This window comes from Heptranchias perlo, unplaced genomic scaffold, assembly GCF_035084215.1.
Source record: "Heptranchias perlo isolate sHepPer1 unplaced genomic scaffold, sHepPer1.hap1 HAP1_SCAFFOLD_140, whole genome shotgun sequence".
NCBI classification, from domain to species: Eukaryota; Metazoa; Chordata; class Chondrichthyes; order Hexanchiformes; family Hexanchidae; genus Heptranchias; species Heptranchias perlo.
The window spans coordinates 891,146-910,636 of NW_027138646.1; the positions used below are offsets into that span (position 1 = coordinate 891,146).

General features: G+C 49.4%; 1 protein-coding gene across 4 annotated transcripts in view; it reads right to left on the reverse strand.

The window, feature by feature from the left end:
• The window catches only part of exd3 (exonuclease 3'-5' domain containing 3), a 459,468-nt gene that overhangs the window by 318,837 nt on the left and 121,140 nt on the right, over nucleotides 1-19,491 (reverse strand). For all 4 annotated transcript variants that reach the window (XM_067977292.1, XM_067977295.1, XM_067977294.1 and 1 more), the window contains one exon: nucleotides 7,440-7,607. In XM_067977292.1, the coding sequence (XP_067833393.1) occupies nucleotides 7,440-7,607 (168 nt within the window). The remainder of the gene's footprint in view (nucleotides 1-7,439; nucleotides 7,608-19,491) is intronic.

The window sequence follows — 19,491 nt, forward strand, 5'->3', positions numbered from 1 at the left end:
CATCCACCGACCTTCGGGTAAGCGTACTCCAAGGCGGCCTTCGAGACACACGACAACGCAAAATCGTCGAGCAGAAATTGATAGCCAAGTTCCGCACCCATGAGGACGGCCTCAACCGGGATCTTGGGTTCATGTCACGCTACACGTTACCCCACCAGCGAACAAATGTTATCTGTTTTTAATATAATGGGTCATTTGCTGGCTCTCTCTGCCTTCCGGATGTTTCTGCCTCTCTCTGTGTTTTTTTTTCTCTGTTTTTTTTCCCTGTTTGTTTTTTTGTTAAATGTGTATTCGGGGGTTCTGCAGGTGACACCTCTCTGTCTGAACACGGTGATTGCCTTGGCAACGGGCAGTTGCAGGGGCAGTCTGTAAACACCATATATTGTTCTATATGTATAAATGCGTAGGCTTCAAGGAGCTCTTGAAACATTTGCCTGAGGAAGGAGGAAATCTCCGAAAGCTTGTGAATTTAAAATAAAATTGCTGGACTATAACTTGGTGTTGTAAAATTGTTTACAATTGTCAACCCCAGTCCATCACCGGCATCTCCACATCATGACTCCCATCTTTTAGGTGAGACTACAATCATAGAATCTTACAGCACAGGAGGAGATCATTCGGCCCATCGTGCCTGTTCCAGCTCTTTGAAAGGACTATCCAATTATTCCCACTCCCCCTGCTCTTTCCCCATAGCCGACAATTCTTTCCCCTTCAAGTATATATCCAATTCTCCTTTGAAAGTTACTACTGAATCTGTTACAACTCACTGCGTAAAAAAAATTCAATTCTCCCCTTTGGGTTCTGTGTCCTCTAGTTACCGACTCTCCCGGCAGTGGAAGCACTAGACACTGAGTGTCAGTAGGGCGTTCAACCACAGGGTGCATCACAGTCACATCTGTTTCTGTACAATGTACATGTGCAAGTATTTCCCAGCAGAGGTCACTGAGGAGCGATGGGGAACAGGAACCCCGGCTTCTGGTTTTTCTTTCCTCTCTGTGACCCAGACCAAGTGTGGCCTCAGCTGCCATCAGCTAACTGAGCACAGAGCAAGGGTTGAAGCTGGGACCCTGTGCCAACAGAGCTGAGTTCTCCCGTGACTCAATATTCACATACACGCACTTCCCTGGAGGATCAACTGATGAGGCAGCAGGAACCCCGGCTGATGGAGAAAGTGCGGGAAAGATCTACAAGGATCTTACCAGAATTGGGAGCGTGCAACTGTCGGGATATTTTCTTGCTGTATATTAATGGCTTGGACTTGGGTGTACAGGGCACAATTTCAAAATTTGCAGATGACACAAAGCTTGGAAGTGTAGTGAACAGTTACAAGGATAGCGATAGACTTCAAGAGGACACAGACTGGCTGGTGGAATGGGCGGACACATGGCAGATGAAATTTAATGCAGAGAAGTGCGAAGTGAAACATTTCGGTAGGAAGAATGAGGAGAGGCAATATAAACTAAATGGTACAATTCTAAAGTGGGTGCAGGAACAGAGAGATCTGGGGGTGTATGTACAAAAATCTTGGAAGGTGGCAGGACAGGTTGAGAAAGTGGTTAAAAATGCATACGGGACCCTGGGCTTTATAAATAGAGGCATAGAGTACAAAAACAAGGAAGTTATGTTGAACCTTTATAAAACACTGGTTCAGCCACAACTGGAGTATTGTGTCCAGTTCTGGGCCCCACACTTTAGGAAGGATGTGAAGGCCTTAGAGAGGGTGCAGAAGAGATTTACTAGAATGATTCCAGGGATTCGAACATTCGAATTAAGAGCAGGAGTAGGCCATTCAGCCCCTCGAGCCTGCTCTGCCATTTGATAAGATCATGGCTGATCTGATTGTGACCTCAACCCTACTTTCCCGTCTACCTACTATAACCTTTGACTCTTGTTAATCAGGAATCTATCTAACTCAGCCTTAAAAATATTCAATGGCCCTGCCTCCACCGCTCTCTGGGGAAGGGAGTTCCACAGACTCACGACCCTCAGAGAAAAAATTTCTCCTCATCTCCGTCTTAGAACATAAGAACATAAGAAATTGGAGCAGGAGTAGGCCAATCGGCCCCTCGAGCCTGCTCCGCCATTCAATAAGATCATGGCTGATCTGATCCCAACCACAAATCTAAAGAACACAAGAAGTCGGAGCAGGACCCGGCCACACAGCCCCTGGGCCCTCTCCGCCACCCACAGGGCATTGACCGATCCGAACTCAGCTTCATGTCCAATTTCCTGCCCGCTCCCCATAACCCCTAATTCCCTTTACTTCTAGGAAACTGTCTATTTCTGTTTTAAATTTATCTAATGATGTAGCTTCCACAGCTTCCTGGGGCAGCAAATTCCACAGACCTACCACCCTCTGAGTGAAGAAGTTTCTCCTCATCTCAGTTTTGAAAGAGCAGCCCCTTATTCTAAGATTATGCCCCCTAGTTCTAGTTTCACCCATCTTTGGGAACATCCTTACTGCATCCACCCGATCAAGCCCCTTCACAATCTTATATGTTTCAATAAGATCGCCTCTCATTCTTCTGAACTCCAATGAGTAGAGTCCCAATCTACTCAACCTCTCCTCATATGTCCGCCCCCTCATCCCCGGGATTAACCGAGTGAACCTTCTTTGTACTGCCTCGAGAGCAAGTATGTCTTTTCTTAAGTATGGAGACCAAAACTGTATGCAGTATTCCAGGTGCGGTCTCACCAATACCTTATATAACTGCAGCAATACCTCCCTGTTTTTATATTCTATCCCCCTAGCAATAAAAGCCAACATTCCGTTGGCTTTCTTGATCACCTGCTGCACCTGCATACCAACTTTTTGATTTTCTTGCACTAGGACCCCCAGATCCCTTTGTACTGCAGTACTTTCCAGTCTCTCGCCATTAAGAAAATAACTTGCTCTCTGATTTTTCCTGCCAAAGTGCATAACCTCACATTTTCCAATATTATATTGCATCTGCCAAATCTCCGCCCACTCACCCAGCCTGTCTATATCCCCTTGCAGGTTTTTTATGTCCTCCTCACTCTCTACTTTCCCTCCCATCTTTGTATCATCTGCAAATTTTGATATGTTGCACTCGGTCCCCTCCTCCAAATCGTTAATATAGATTGTAAAGAGTTGGGGACCCAGCACCGACCCCTGTGGAACACCACTGGTTACTGGTTGCCAGTCCGAAAATGAACCATTTATCCCAACTCTCTGCTTCCTGTTCGATAACCAATCCTCCACCCATGCCAGAATATTACCCCCAATCCCAATCCCGTCTTAAATGGGAGACCCCTTATTTTTAAACTGTGTCCCCTAGTTCGAGTCTCTCCCACAGGGGGAAACATCCTCTCATCATCTACCCCTTCAAGTCCCCTCAGGATCTTATGTTTCAGTAAGATCACCTCTCATTCTTCTAAACTCCAGTGTTTACAGGCCCAACTTGTCCAACCTTTCCTCATAAGGTAACCCCCTCATCCCAGGAATCAGTCGAGTGAACCTTCTCTGAACCGCCTCTAAAGCAATTATATCCTTTCTTAAATACCTATTCAATCGCAGCCAGAGAATCACCTGCAGTGGCTTCTCTTCCCGCTCCCTTTTATGTGCAGTGCTCTCCGTTCTAAGCTTTACCTCATTCGACAGCAGGAATAGAGGGACTGGCTTTGTGATGAGTACTGCCACGGACAGGAGTCTGTCACTGGGATATAAAAGCTGTGCGTGTGTGTGTGTGTATTCTGCACAGTCCTGAAGGCTGGTCTAAAATCCGCCATATTGTTTAGGAGTGCTGTACAATATCACTGAACTCCTGGACAATCAGCAGCACCATTTCCAAAGTTAGGGGGAGCTCTCACTCAGCAGAGATGCACACAGTATTCGAGATGTGGTCTCACCAATGCCCTGTACAACTGTAGCAAAACATCTCTACTTTTATATTCCAGTCCCCTTGCAATAAATGACAACATTCCATTTGCCTTCCTAATCACTTGCTGTACCTGCATACTAACTTTTTGTGATTCATAAACTAGGGACATGAGGGACTTTGGCTACCTGGGTAGACTGGAGAAGCTGGGGTTGTTTTCTTTGCAAGGAGATTTGATAGAGGTATTGAAAATCATGAAGGGTCTAGACAGAGTAGATGGAGAGAAATTGTTCCCATTGGCTGAAGAGTCAAGCACCAGAAGACATAGATTTAAGGTGATTGGCAAAAGAACCAAAGTGACATGAGGAAAATCTTCTTTACACAGCGAGTGGTTATGATCTGGAATGCACTGCCTGAGGGGGTGGTGGAGGCAGATTCAATCATGGCCTTCAAAAGGGAACTGGATAAGTACTTGAAGGGAAATCATTTGCAGGGCTACGGGGAAAGGGCGGGGGAGTGGGACTAGCTGGATTGCTGTTGGAGAGCCGGCACAGGCTCGATGGGCCGAATGGCCTCCTTCTGTGCTGTAACCATTCTACGATTTCAACAGGCTGGGGGTCTTTTCTCTGGAAAAGAGAAATCTGAGGAATGACCTGAGAGAGGTCTTGAAAATTATGAAGTGGCTCGATAGGGTGGACGTGAAGAAACTATTCCCACTTGTGGGGGGAGTCCAGAATAAGGGGTCATAAATATAAGATAGTCACTAATAAATCCAATAAAGAATTTAGGAGAAATCCCCTTAAGCAGAGAGTGGTGAGAATATGGAGTCCGCTGCCTCGTGGAGTGGTTGAAGCAGATAACATTGATTCATTTACAGGGAGGCTTAATGCAGACACAAGGGAGAAGGAGTAAAGTGGGATTGCCAACCCTCCAGGATTGTCCTGGAGTCTCCAGAGATTAAAGATTAATCTCCTGGTCACTGCTGTGAGCAACACCCGGGAGAAAAGCATGGGGCCATTAAAAAATTGGTGTGTTTTTTCTATTTTCTTTGAACACTTTTGTTTATTCGTTATAAAAGTAATGGAGATGGGAAAAAAGGCTGTTTGACCGGGGAAGGCAGGTGGAGGTGGGAGGTCATGTGATGAAACCTCCAGGAATGTGTTGAACCACAGTTGGCAACCCTAGAATAGAAGGGAGGGCAATGTAGGAGGAGGTAATTAGAGAGGGAGAAGGCTCATGTGGAGTATAGACCAATTGGGCTGAATGGCCTGTTTATGTGCTATAGATTCTGTGTAATTCTATGATTCTTCCCATCCCCATATTGAAGACACAGCCCAATTCTGATACCACAGTCACTATCCTGGGTGAGACCAGGTAACTCAACACAGTCCGATCCCAGGATCTTCCTGGCCTGCAGTGCTCAGTACAACTCCAGGCAGCGTACTTAATCATCAAGCTATCAGGTCAGTTATTTTATCATAGAATCTTATGGCACAGAAGGCTGCCATTCAGCCCATTGTGCCTGTGCTGGCTCTTTGTAAGAGCTATCCAATTAGTCCCACTCCCCTGCTCTTTCCCCATTACCCTGCAAATTTTTCCTTTTCAGGTTCCTATCCAATTCTCTTTTGAGAGTTATTATTGAATCTGCTTCCACCTCCCTTTCAAGCAGCACATTCCAGGTCATAACAACTCACGGTGCAAAAAAAGTTCTCCTCATCTCCCCTCTGGCCCTTTTGCCAATTACCTTAAATCTGTGTCCTCTGGTTACCGACCCTTCTGCCACTGGAAACAGTTTCTCCTTATTTACCCTATCAAAACCCTTAATAATTTTGAACACCTCTATTAAATCTATTAAGTAAAATGTCACAAAAAAAAGTTAGTACTCAAAGGGTTAATGAGCATTTCCCCCAAACACAGCAATATGATTGTCACAGCACCAGAGACAGAGGGTGAAAGGCAGAGTGTGTGAAGGGTTAACACGCAGTCTGACAGATTGGACTGTAACAGGTCCCAGCTAAAACCACAGCAAAATCATTCACAGCAGAACGGAGAAAGCAGAACACGGACCGCAGGCATCAGCACAAACTGCCAGATTTTCCTGTTTATTAATAAAATTTGCGAATAGAATTCCCAGTGTACATAAAAAATCACAGCAAAGAAAACACTCGGGCCAAATTAAGATACTTTTCTCCTCTCGGCGACTCACAAAAGGAGGGCAGGAGCAGGGACATGAGAAAGGCTCTGTGTTCTCTTCCCCCTAGAGTTCGGTAGGTCAGGGCGAAGCAGCATTGACTAACGATCCCAGCTACAGCGCACAATGCTGAGCGTTGAGCCCAGAGGGAGGTCACCACTGCTGGCTATGAAATATCACAGCTAATTGCATTGTGATACCCTCAAATCAAAAGTGACAAGGCCTGAATGTGGTTTCTCGTCAGATTCAGCGATATCATGGGGCAGTGAACCATGCAATGCCTGCCAGACTGCCCTGCTCATGTGACAATAGCCTTCTTTCCCTCTCCGATAGCCGACCAGTGACAACAGACTCTTTTCTTCTCACAGGAATGTATAGAAAGTGCTGGAGAGTCCCATTCATTCGCAACCAGACACCCTTTCAGAGCCTGAAGTGCAGCAGATGACCATGACACACTGGCTGCCCTGTCAATCAGCCCCCTATTCTCCCGAGCACAGCTTGGCTCACTCAGATACTTGTCAGGGAATATCACAGGAGCAGCAACACTCCGTATGCTGGTTCTATCCTCAGCTACGGGCTTTCGAACGATCCCACAAACAGCCGGAATATCTCCAGAATTTGCATTGAAAAGCGACAGAGAAATCGTGGTGAGAAAGTGCCAGTGTCACCGACACCAAAATGGGTATCTGGGCAGATGTCAGCCGGCAGGGGAAAGGTATCACTTCAACACTGCAGGTAAAAGAGAATTTGAAGTGTTTTCTACCAGGCACCCAGATCTTTCCATTTAGTGCATTGGACAAAGCCGGTAGATTGCTAACATCTCCAGTCATCGACTGAAGGGGCTAATGTTCCGATATCGCCGTGAAGTGTCCCACGGTGACACCTCACCGACCACACGCTCACATCTGGTGGCTGCGGCAAAACAGACAGATCATTGGAATAACCCAGGAAATTGGAAGCTGCTCCCAACTGCAACGTATGCAGTTTCTTTGGGAAAGGCTGAGGGAGCATTGGAGAAGAGAGGAGTCAGACCATGCTGATGGGGAATGGGGAATTGTCCGGCAACATGTGTGCACCGAAAGAGGAGAGCCCAGCGGTGTGGGGAGAGAGGGCAAATATTACCGTACATCTCTAAACTGTGAGACGAGAACTAATTGAGTAAAATATCCCACTCTGCAATAAACAGTGTCCTTCTTAATTTTTATAAAGCTACTATATATTTTTGGCCTCTTTCAAACTTTTCCCAAAGGAGTTAACTACAAGAAGGTGTTAGAGGCTGACTTAGAGAGTGTCACCACCCATTCATAAAGGACACATAACAATGGTGTCTTGGGCAAACCATATTCAGTCCTCAACTGAAGGAAGAGTCTTCCCAACAATAGCACCTGGCATTCCAGGATATACCTCACCTCTTTGTACTTGCCCTTGCAGCAAAGATCTTTGATCAGACCAAGAAGGGTGGATGGGTCAGCCTTGTCCAGTTCATACAGGCTGATCAGCGGATCCAGCAAGTTAGCGGGCGCCTCGATTAGCAGAGAGAATACCCTGGCCTGCAGCATGGTCCGCCTTGGGTGAGACTGTAACAGAAAAACACGGTACAGGACGGAGATACTGGAGAAATTGCACAACTTTATCTCATCCTCGATCAAATCTACTCCCACATGATCAATTATCACATCGCAGATCAGATCTACTCCAACACGATCAATTATCTCATCGATCAGATCTACTCTCATGATCAATTATCTCATCAATCGATCAGATCTACTCTCACGATCAATTATCTCATCGAACAGATCGACTCTCCAACAATCAATTATCTCACTGTCGATCAGATCTACTCCCACATGATCAATTATCTCATCGATCAGATCTACTCCCACACGATCAATTATCTCATCGATCAGATCTACTCCCACACGATCAATTATCTCATCATCGATCAGAACGACTCCCACACGATCAATTATCTCATCGATCAGATCGACTCTCACGATCAATTATCTCATCGATCAGATCTACTCTCACGATCAATTATCTCACTGTCGATCAGATCTACTCTCACACGATCAATTATCTCATCGATCAGATCTACTCTCATGATCAATTATCTCACTGTCGATCAGATCTACTCTCACACGATCAATTATCTCATCGATCAGATCTACTCTCACACGATCAATTATCTCACTGTCGATCAGACCTACTCACACACGATCAATTATCTCATCGATCAGATCTACTCTCACAAGATCAATTATCTCATCGATCAGATCTACTCTCATGATCAATTATCTCATCAATCGATCAGATCTACTCTCACGATCAATTATCTCATCGATCAGATCTACTCTCATGATCAATTATCTCATCAATCGATCAGATCTACTCTCACGATCAATTATCTCATCGATCAGACCTACTCCCACACGATCAATTATCTCATCGATCAGATCTACTCTCACACGATCAATTATCTCATCAATCGATCAGATCTACTCTCACGATCAATTATCTCATCGATCAGATCTACTCCCACACGATCAATTATCTCATCGATCAGATCTACTCTCACACGATCAATTATCTCATCGATCAGATCTACTCTCACAAGATCAATTATCTCATCGATCAGATCTACTCTCACATGATCAATTATCTCATCGATCAGATCTACTCTCACAAGATCAATTATCTCATCGATCAGATCTACTCTCACACGATCAATTATCTCATCGATCAGATCTACTCCCACACGATCAATTATCTCATCGATCAGATCCACTCTCACACGATCAATTATCTCATCGATCAGATCAACTCTCATGATCAATTATCTCATCGATCAGATCTACTCTCACACGATCAATTATCTCATCGATCAGATCTACTCTCACACGATCAATTATCTCATCAATCGATCAGATCTACTCTCACGATCAATTATCTCATCGATCAGATCTACTCCCACACGATCAATTATCTCATCGATCAGATCTACTCCCACACGATCAATTATCTCATCGATCAGATCTACTCCCACACGATCAATTATCTCATCATCGATCAGATCTACTCTCACACAATCAATTATCTCATCGATCAGATCTACTCTCACACGATCAATTATCTCATCGATCAGATCTACTCTCACACGATCAATTATCTCATCGATCAGATCTACTCTCACAAGATCAATTATCTCATCGATCAGATCTACTCTCACATGATCAATTATCTCATCGATCAGATCTACTCTCACAAGATCAATTATCTCATCGATCAGATCTACTCCCACACGATCAATTATCTCATCGATCAGATCTACTCCCACACGATCAATTATCTCATCATCGATCAGATCTACTCTCACACGATCAATTATCTCATCGATCAGATCCACTCTCACACGATCAATTATCTCATCGATCAGATCAACTCTCATGATCAATTATCTCATCGATCAGATCTACTCTCACACGATCAATTATCTCATCGATCAGATCTACTCTCACACGATCAATTATCTCATCAATCGATCAGATCTACTCTCACGATCAATTATCTCATCGATCAGATCTACTCCCACACGATCAATTATCTCATCGATCAGATCTACTCTCACACGATCAATTATCTCATCGATCAGATCTACTCTCACACGATCAATTATCTCACAGATCAGATCAACTCCCACACGATAAATTATCTCATCAATCGCTCAGATCTACTCTCACGATCAATTATCTCATCGATCAGATCTACTCTCACACAATCAATTATCTCATCGATCAGATCTACTCTCACACGATCAATTATCTCATCGATCAGATCTACTCTCACACGATCAATTATCTCACAGATCAGATCAACTCCCACACGATCAATTATCTCATCATCGATCAGATCTACTCTCACACGATCAATTATCTCATCATCGATCAGATCTACTCTCACACGATCAATTATCTCATCGATCAGATCTACTCTCACACGATCAATTATCTCATCGATCAGATCTACTCTCACACGATCAATTATCTCACAGATCAGATCAACTCCCACACGATCAATTATCTCATCGATCAGATCTACTCTCACACGATCAATTATCTCATCGATCAGATCTACTCCCACACGATCAATTATCTCATCATCGATCAGATCTACTCTCAAACGATCAATTATCTCATCGATCAGATCTACTCTCACGATCAATTATCTCATCGATCAGATCTACTCTCATGATCAATTATCTCATCGATCAGATCTACTCTCACATGATCAATTATCTCATCAATCGATCAGATCTACTCTCACGATCAATTATCTCATCAATCGATCAGATCTACTCTCACATGATCAATTATCTCATCAATCGATCAGATCTACTCTCACGATCAATTATCTCATCGATCAGATCTACTCCCACACGATCAATTATCTCATCATCGATCAGATCTACTCTCATGATCAATTATCTCATCAATCGATCAGATCTACTCTCACGATCAATTATCTCATCGATCAGATCTACTCTCATGATCAATTATCTCATCAATCGATCAGATCTACTCTCACGATCAATTATCTCATCGATCAGATCTACTCTCACACGATCAATTATCTCATCGATCAGATCGACTCTCACACTATCAATTATCTCATCGATCAGATCTGCTCCCACACGATCAATTATCTCATCGATCAGATCTACTCTCACACGATCAATTATCTCATCGATCAGATCTACTCTCATGATCAATTATCTCATCAATCGATCAGATCTACTCTCACACGATCAATTATCTCATCGATCAGATCTACTCCCACACGATCAATTATCTCATCGATCAGATCTACTCTCACACGATCAATTATCTCATCGATCAGATCTACTCTCATGATCAATTATCTCATCAATCGATCAGATCTACTCTCACGATCAATTATCTCATCGATCAGATCTACTCCCACGATCAATTATCTCATCAATCGATCAGATCAACTCTCACACAATCAATTATCTCATCGATCAGATCTACTCTCATGATCAATTATCTCATCAATCGATCAGATCTACTCTCACGATCAATTATCTCATCGATCAGATCTACTCTCACACTATCAATTATCTCATCGATCAGATCGACTCTCACACGATCAATTATCTCATCGATCAGATCTACTCTCACACGATCAATTATCTCATCGATCAGATCTACTCTCATGATCAATTATCTCATCAATCGATCAAATCTACTCCCACACGATCAATTATCTCATCGATCAGATCTACTCCCACATGATCAATTATCTCATCAATCGATCAGATCTACTCTCACACGATCAATTATCTCATCGATCAGATCTACTCTCATGATCAATTATCTCATCAATTGATCAGATCTACTCTCACGATCAATTATCTCATCGATCAGATCTACTCTCATGATCAATTATCTCATTGATCAGATCTACTCTCATGATCAATTACCTCATCAATCGATCAGATCTACTCTCACGATCAATTATCTCACTGTCGATCAGATCTACTCCCACACGATCAATTATCTCATCGATCAGATCTACTCCCACACGATCAATTATCTCATCGATCAGATCTACTCCCACACGATCAATTATCTCATCGATCAGATCTACTCCCACACGATCAATTATCTCACTGTCGATCAGATCTACTCCCACACGATCAATTATCTCATCACAGATCAGATCAACTCCCACACGATCAATTATCTCATCGATCAGATCTACTCTCACACGATCAATTATCTCATCGATCAGATCTACTCTCACACGATCAATTATCTCATCACAGATCAGATCAACTCCCACACGATCAATTATCTGATCATCAGAACATAAGAAATAGGAGCAGGAGCAGGCCACACGGCCCCTCGAGCCTGCTCCGTAATTCCATAAGTTCATGGCTGATCATCGGTCTCAACTCCACTTTCCCACCCGATCCCCATATCCCTTGATTCCCTTGGAGTCCAAAAATCCATCGATCTCAGCCTTGAATACATTCAATGACTCGACATCCACAGCCCTCTAGGATAAAGAATTCCAAAGATTCAAACCCTCTGAAGAAATTCCTCTCATCTCAGTCCTAAATGACCGACCCCTTATCCTGAGACTATGCCCTCTAGTTCTAGACTCTCCATCCAGGGGAAACACCCTCTCAGCATCTACCCTGTCAAGCCCCCTCAGAATCTTGTATGTTTCAATGAGATCACCTCTCATTCTTCTAAACTCCAGAGAGTATAGGCCCATTCTACTCAATCTCTCCTCATAGGACAATCCTCTCATCCCAGGAATCAATCTAGTGAACCTTTGTTGCACCGCCTCTAAGGCAAGTATATCCTTCCTTAGATAAGGAGACCAAAACTGTACACAATACTCCAGGTGAGGTCTCACCAAAGCCCTGTACAATTGCAGCAAGACTTCCTGACTCTTATACCCCAACCTCCTTGCAACAAAGCCAACATGCCATTTGCCTTCCTAATTGCTTGCTGTACCTGTATGTTAACTTTGTGTTTCTTATACGAGGACACCTAAATCCTTCTGAACACCAACATTTAATAGTTTCTCAGCATTTAAAAAATATTCTGTTTTTCTATCCTTCCTACCAAAGTGAATAACCTCATATTTCCCCACATTATACTCCATCTGCCACCTTCTTGCCCACTCACTTAACCTGTCTGTATCCCTTTATGTCCTCCTCACAGCTCACTTTCAAATCTAATTTTGTATCATCTGCAAACTTGGATACATTAAACTCCGTCTCTTCATCTAAGTCATTAATATAGATTGTAAATAGCCGCGGTACCCCACTAGTTACGGCCTGCCAACCTGAGAATAACCCATTTATCCCTACTCTCTGTTTTCTGTCCTTTAACCAATCCTCCATCCATGCTAATATATTGCCCCAACCCCATGAGCCCTTATATTGTGTAACAACCTCGTGTGGGAGTAGTTCTGATCTTTGATCAGAGTGACACCCTTCCTTTATTGACAAATGTTGGGGTACAGTCTGATAGCGGCCCTCTCATTATTGACTATTTCATTTTTATTCGTTCATGGGATGTGGGCGTCGCTGGCAAGGCCAGCATTTATTGCCCATCCCTAATTGCCCTTGAGAAGGTGGTGGTGAGCCGCCTTCTTGAACCACTGCAGTCCGTGTGGTGAAGGTTCTCCCACAGTGCTGTTAGGAAGGGAGTTCCAGGATTTTGACCCAGCAACGATGAAGGAACGGCGATATATTTCCAAGTCGGGATGGTGTGTGACTTGGAGGGGAACGTGCAGGTGGTGTTGTTCCCATGTGCCTGCTGACCTTGTCCTTCTAGGTGGTAGAGGTCGCGGGTTTGGGAGGTGCTGTCGAAGAAGCCTTGGCGAGTTGCTGCAGTGCATCCTGTGGATGGTACACACTGCAGCCACAGTGTGCCGGTGGTGAAGGGAGTGAATGTTTAGGGTGGTGGATGGGGTACCAATCAAACGGGCTACTTGGTCCTGGATGGTGTCGAGCTTCTTGAGTGTTGTTAGAGCTGCACGCATCCTGGCAAGTGGAGAGTATTCCATCACACTCCTGACATGTGTCTTGTAGATGGTGGAAAGGCTTTGGGGAGTCAGGAGGTGAGTCACTCGCCGCAGAATACCCAGCCTCTGACCTGCTGTTGTAGCCACAGTATTTATGGGGCTGGTCTAGTTGAGTCAATGGTGACCCCATAGGTGTTGATGGTGGGGGATATGGCAATGGTAATACCGTTGAATGTCAAGGGGAGGTGGTTAGGCATTATTCCAGAGCATGGGATCTAGATAGTTGAAGGCACAGTCACCAATGGTGGGATGAAAGGAGTGGGGAGTTCACAATAGGTCAGAGTAATATGTATTGGAGAGATTTGGGAGGGTTATAGGGCCACGGAGGATACAGAGATAGGGAGGAGAGAGGCCATGGATGGATCGAAGCAGAACGGCATTAATGTTACCTCAGCATGAGGGCGAGGACTACTCTTTTTTCTTGGTCTGTGATCCTCAGCCCCCCGGGGGGAGTACATTTACCCAGACAGACAACCAGAGGAGGCTGTGTATGGAACCAGAACCCTTCCCTTAAATAATTTATACACACGAACACGCAAACACATTCTCACACAAACAAATTCTCTCTCATGCACAATCACACACATACTCCTCTCTCACACAAACGCGCGCGTTCCCTCTCTCTCTCTGGCGCGCTCCCCCCTCTCTCTCTCTCTCGCGCTCCCCCTCTCTCTCTCGCGCTCCCTCTCTCTCTCTCTCGCGCTCCCTCTCTCTCTCTCTCGCGCTCCCTCTCTCTCTCTCTCGCGCTCCCTCTCTCTCTCTCTCGCGCTCCCTCTCTCTCTCGCGCTCCCTCTCTCTCTCGCGCTCCCTCTCTCTCTCGCGCTCCCTCTCTCTCTCGCGCTCCCTCTCTCTCTCGCGCTCCCTCTCTCTCGCGCTCCCTCTCTCTCGCGCTCTCCCTCTCTCTCTCGCGCTCCCTCTCTCTCGCGCTCCCTCTCTCTCGCTCCCTCGCTCCCTCTCTCTCTCTCGCGCTCCTCTCTCTCTCGCGCGCAGCTCCCTCTCTCTCTCTCGCGCGCTCCCTCTCTCTCGCCGCTCCCTCTCCCTCTCTCTCGCGTGCTCTCTCTCCCTCTCTCTCTCTCGCGCTCCCTCTCTCTCTCTCGCGCTCCCTCTCTCTCTCTCGCGCTCCCTCTCTCTCTCTCGCGCGCTCTCTCTCCCTCGCTCTCTCTCGCGCTCCCTCTCTCCCTCTCTCGCGCTCCCTCTCTCTCTCTCGCGCGCGCTCCCTCTCTCTCGCGCGCTCCCTCTCCCTCTCTCTCTCGCGCGCTCTCTCCCTCTCTCTCTCTCGCGCTCCCTCTCTCTCTCTCACGCTCCCTCTCTCTCTCTCACGCTCCCTCTCTCTCTCTCGCGCTCCCTCCTCTCTCTCTCTCGCGCTCCTCTCTCTCTCTCTCTCTCGCTCTCTCTCTCTCGCGCTCCCTCTCTCTCTCTCTCCGCTCCCTCCTCTCTCTCTCTCGCGCTCCCTCCTCTCTCTCTCTCGCGCGCTCCCTCTCTCTCTCTCTCTCTCTCGCTCCTCCTCTCTCTCTCTCTCGCGCTCCCTCCTCTCTCTCTCTCTCTCTCTCGCGCTCCCTCTCTCTCTCTCGCGCTCCCTCCTCTCTCTCTCTCTCGCGCTCCTCCTCTCTCTCTCTCTCTCTCTCTCTCTCTCGCGCTCCCTCCTCTCTCTCTCTCTCTCTCTCTCACGCTCCCTCCTCTCTCTCTCTCTCTCTCTCTCGCGCTCCCTCCTCTCTCTCTCTCTCTCTCTCTCGCGCTCCCTCCTCTCTCTCTCTCTCTCTCTCTCTCGCGCTCCTCCTCTCTCTCTCTCTCTCTCTCTCGCGCTCCCTCCTCTCTCTCTCTCTCTCTCGCGCTCCCTCCTCTCTCTCTCTCTCTCTCTCTCTCTCTCGCGCTCCCTCCTCTCTCTCTCTCTCTCTCTCTCGCGCTCCCTCCTCTCTCTCTCTCTCTCGCGCGCTCCCTCCTCTCTCTCTCTCTCTCGCCCGCTCCTCCTCTCTCTCTCTCTCTCACGCTCCCTCCTCTCTCTCTCTCTCTCGCGCTCCCTCCTCTCTCTCTCTCTCTCGCACTCCCTCCTCTCTCTCTCTCTCTCGCGCTCCCTCCTCTCTCTCTCTCTCTCTCGCGCTCCCTCCTCTCTCTCTCTCTCTCACGCTCCCTCCTCTCTCTCTCTCTCTCGCGCTCCCTCCTCTCTCTCTCTCTCTCGCGCTCCCTCCTCTCTCTCTCTCTCGCGCTCCCTCCTCTCTCTCTCTCTCTCTCTCGCCCGCTCCCTCCTCTCTCTCTCTCTCTCGCGCTCCCTCCTCTCTCTCTCTCTCTCGCCCGCTCCCTCCTCTCTCTCTCTCTCTCTCTCTCTCGCGCGCTCCCTCCTCTCTCTCTCTCTCTCTCGCCCGCTCCCTCCTCTCTCTCTCTCTCTCTCGCGCTCCCTCCTCTCTCTCTCTCTCTCTCTCGCGCTCCCTCCTCTCTCTCTCTCTCGCGCTCCCTCCTCTCTCTCTCTCTCTCTCTCGCCCGCTCCCTCCTCTCTCTCTCTCTCTCGCGCTCCCTCCTCTCTCTCTCTCTCTCTCGCGCTCCCTCCTCTCTCTCTCTCTCTCTCTCTCTCGCGCTCCCTCCTCTCTCTCTCTCGCGCTCCCTCCTCTCTCTCTCTCTCGCCCCGCTTCCCTCCTCTCTCTCTCTCTCTCGCGCTCCCTCCTCTCTCTCTCTCTCGCGCTCCCTCTCTCTCTCTCTCTCGCGCTCCCTCCTCTGTCTCTCTCTCGCGCTCCCTCCTCTCTCTCTCTCTCTCTCTCTCTCTCTCTCGCGCTCCTCCTCTCTCTCTCTCTCTCTCTCTCGCCCGCTCCCTCCTCTCTCTCTCTCTCTCTCTCGGCCGCTCCCTCCTCTCTCTCTCTCGCCCGCTCCCTCCTCTCTCTCTCTCGCCCGCTCCCTCCTCTCTCTCTCTCGCCCGCTCCCTCCTCTCTCTCTCTCTCTCTCTCGCCCGCTCCCTCCTCTCTCTCTCTCTCTCTCTCGCCCGCTCCCTCCTCTCTCTCTCTCTCGCGCTCCCTCCCTCTCTCTCTCTCTCGCGCTCCCTCCTCTCTCTCTCTCGCGCGCTCCTCTCCTCTCTCTCTCTCTCTCTCGCCCGCTCCCTCCTCTCTCTCTCTCGCGCTCCCTCCTCTCTCTCTCTCTCGCTCCCTCCTCTCTCTCTCTCTCGCGCTCTCTCCTCTCTCTCTCTCTCTCGCGCGCTCTCTCCTCTCTCTCTCTCGCGCTCCCTCCTCTCTCTCTCTCTCTCGCCCGCTCCCTCTCTCTCTCTCTCTCGCCCGCTCCCTCCTCTCTCTCTCTCTCTCTCTCGCGCTCCCTCCTCTCTCTCTCTCTCTCGCGCTCCCTCCTCTCTCTCTCTCTCTCTCTCTCTCTCGCCCGCTCCCTCCTCTCTCTCTCTCTCTCTCTCGCGCTCCCTCCTCTCTCTCTCTCTCTCGCGCTCTCTCCTCTCTCTCTCTCTCTCGCCCGCTCCCTCCTCTCTCTCTCTCGCGCTCCCTCCTCTCTCTCTCTCTCGCGCTCCTCCTCTCTCTCTCTCGCGCGCTCTCCTCTCTCTCTCTCTCTCTCGCGCGCTCTCTCCTCTCTCTCTCTCTCTCGCGCTCCCTCCTCTCTCTCTCTCTCTCGCCCGCTCCCTCCTCTCTCTCTCTCTCGCGCTCCCTCCTCTCTCTCTCTCTCTCGCCCGCTCCCTCCTCTCTCTCTCTCTCTCGCGCTCCCTCCTCTCTCTCTCTCTCGCGCTCCCTCCTCTCTCTCTCTCTCTCTCGCCGCTCCCTCCTCTCTCTCTCTCTCTCGCGCTCCCTCCTCTCTCTCTCGCCCGCTCCCTCCTCTCTCTCTCTCTCTCTCGCGCTCCCTCCTCTCTCTCTCTCGCGCGCTCTCTCCTCTCTCTCTCTCTCTCGCCCGCTCCCTCCTCTCTCTCTCTCGCGCTCCCTCCTCTCTCTCTCTCTCGCGCTCTCTCTCCTCTCTCTCTCTCTCTCGCCCGCTCCCTCCTCTCTCTCTCTCTCGCGCTCCCATCCTCTCTCTCTCTCTCTCGCCCCTCCCTCCTCCTCTCTCTCTCTACTCTCGCGCTCCCTCCTCTCTCTCTCTCTCTCTCGCGCTCCCTCCTCTCTCTCTCTCTCTCGCCCGCTCCCTCCTCTCTCTCTCTCTCTCGCGCTCCCTCCTCTCTCTCTCTTTCGCGCTCCCTCCTCTCTCTCTCTTTCTCGCCCGCTCCCTCCTCTCTCTCTCTCGCGCTCCCTCCTCTCTCTCTCTCTCTCGCGCTCCCTCCTCTCTCTCTCGCCCGCTCCCTCCTCTCTCTCTCTCTCTCGCGCTCCCTCCTCTCTCTCTCTCGCCCGCTCCTCCTCTCTCTCTCTCTCTCGCGCTCCCTCCTCTCTCTCTCTCTCGCGCTCCCTCCTCTCTCTCTCTCGCGCGCTCTCTCCTCTCTCTCTCTCTCTCTCTCGCGCGCTCCTCCTCTCTCTCTCTCTCTCGCGCTCCCTCCTCTCTCTCTCTCTCTCGCGCTCCCTCCTCTCTCTCTCTCGCGCGCTCTCTCCTCTCTCTCTCTCTCTCTCGCGCTCCCTCCTCTCTCTCTCTCTCGCGCTCCCTCCTCTCTCTCTCTCGCGCTCCCTCCTCTCTCTCTCTCTCTCTCTCTCGCGCGCTCCCTCCTCTCTCTCTCGCGCGCTCCCTCCTCTCTCTCTCTCTCTCTCTCGCGCTCCCTCCTCTCTCTCTCCTCGCCGCTCCCTCCTCTCTCTCTCTCTCGCGCTCCCTCCTCTCTCTCTCTCTCTCTCTCGCGCTCCCTCCTCTCTCTCTCTCGCCCGCTCCCTCCTCTCTCTCTCTCTCCTCTCCCTCCTCTCTCTCTCTCTCTCTCTCGCGCTCCCTCCTCTCTCTCTCTCTCGCGCTCCCTCCTCTCTCTCTCGCCCGCTCCCTCCTCTCTCTCTCTCTCTCTCGCCCGCTCCCTCCTCTCTCTCTCTCTCGCGCTCCCTCCTCTCTCTCTCTCGCGCTCCCTCCTCTCTCTCTCTCGCGCTCCCTCCTCTCTCTCTCTCTCGCGCTCCCTCCTCTCTCTCTCGCGCTCCCTCCTCTCTCTCTCTCTCTCTCTCTCTCTCGCGCTCCCTCCTCTCTCTCTCTCTCGCGCTCCCTCCTCTCTCTCTCTCTCTCGCTCTCCTCCTCTCTCTCTCTCGCGCTCCCTCCTCTCTCTCTCTCTCTCTCGCGCTCCCTCCTCTCTCTCTCTCTCGCGCTCCCTCCTCTCTCTCTCTCTCGCGCGCTCCCTCCTCTCTCTCTCTCTCTCGCGCTCCCCTCCTCTCTCTCTCGCCCGCTCCCTCCTCTCTCTCTCTCTCGCGCTCCCTCCTCTCTCTCTCTCGCGCTCCCTCCTCTCTCTCTCTCTCGCGCTCCCTCCTCTCTCTCTCTCGCGCTCCTCCTCTCTCTCTCTCGCCCGCTCCTCCTCTCTCTCTCTCGCCGCTCCCTCCTCTCTCTCTCTCGCCCGCTCCCTCTCTCTCTCTCTCGCCCGCTCCCTCCTCTCTCTCTCTCTCGCCCGCTCCCTCCTCTCTCTCTCTCGCGCTCCCTCCTCTCTCTCTCTCGCGCTCCCTCCTCTCTCTCTCGCGCGCTCCCTCCTCTCTCTCTCTCTCTCTCTCTCGCCCGCTCCCTCCTCTCTCTCTCTCTCTCGCCCGCTCCCTCCTCTCTCTCTCTCTCTCGCGCTCCCTCCTCTCTCTCTCTCGCGCTCCCTCCTCTCTCTCTCTCTCGCGCTCCATCCTCTCTCTCTCTCTCGCCCGCTCCCTCCTCTCTCTCTCTCTCGCGCTCCCTCCTCTCTCTCTCTCGCGCGCTCCCTCCTCTCTCTCTCTCTCGCGCTCCCTCCTCTCTCTCTCTCTCGCGCTCCCTCCTCTCTCTCTCTCTCGCGCTCCCTCCTCTCTC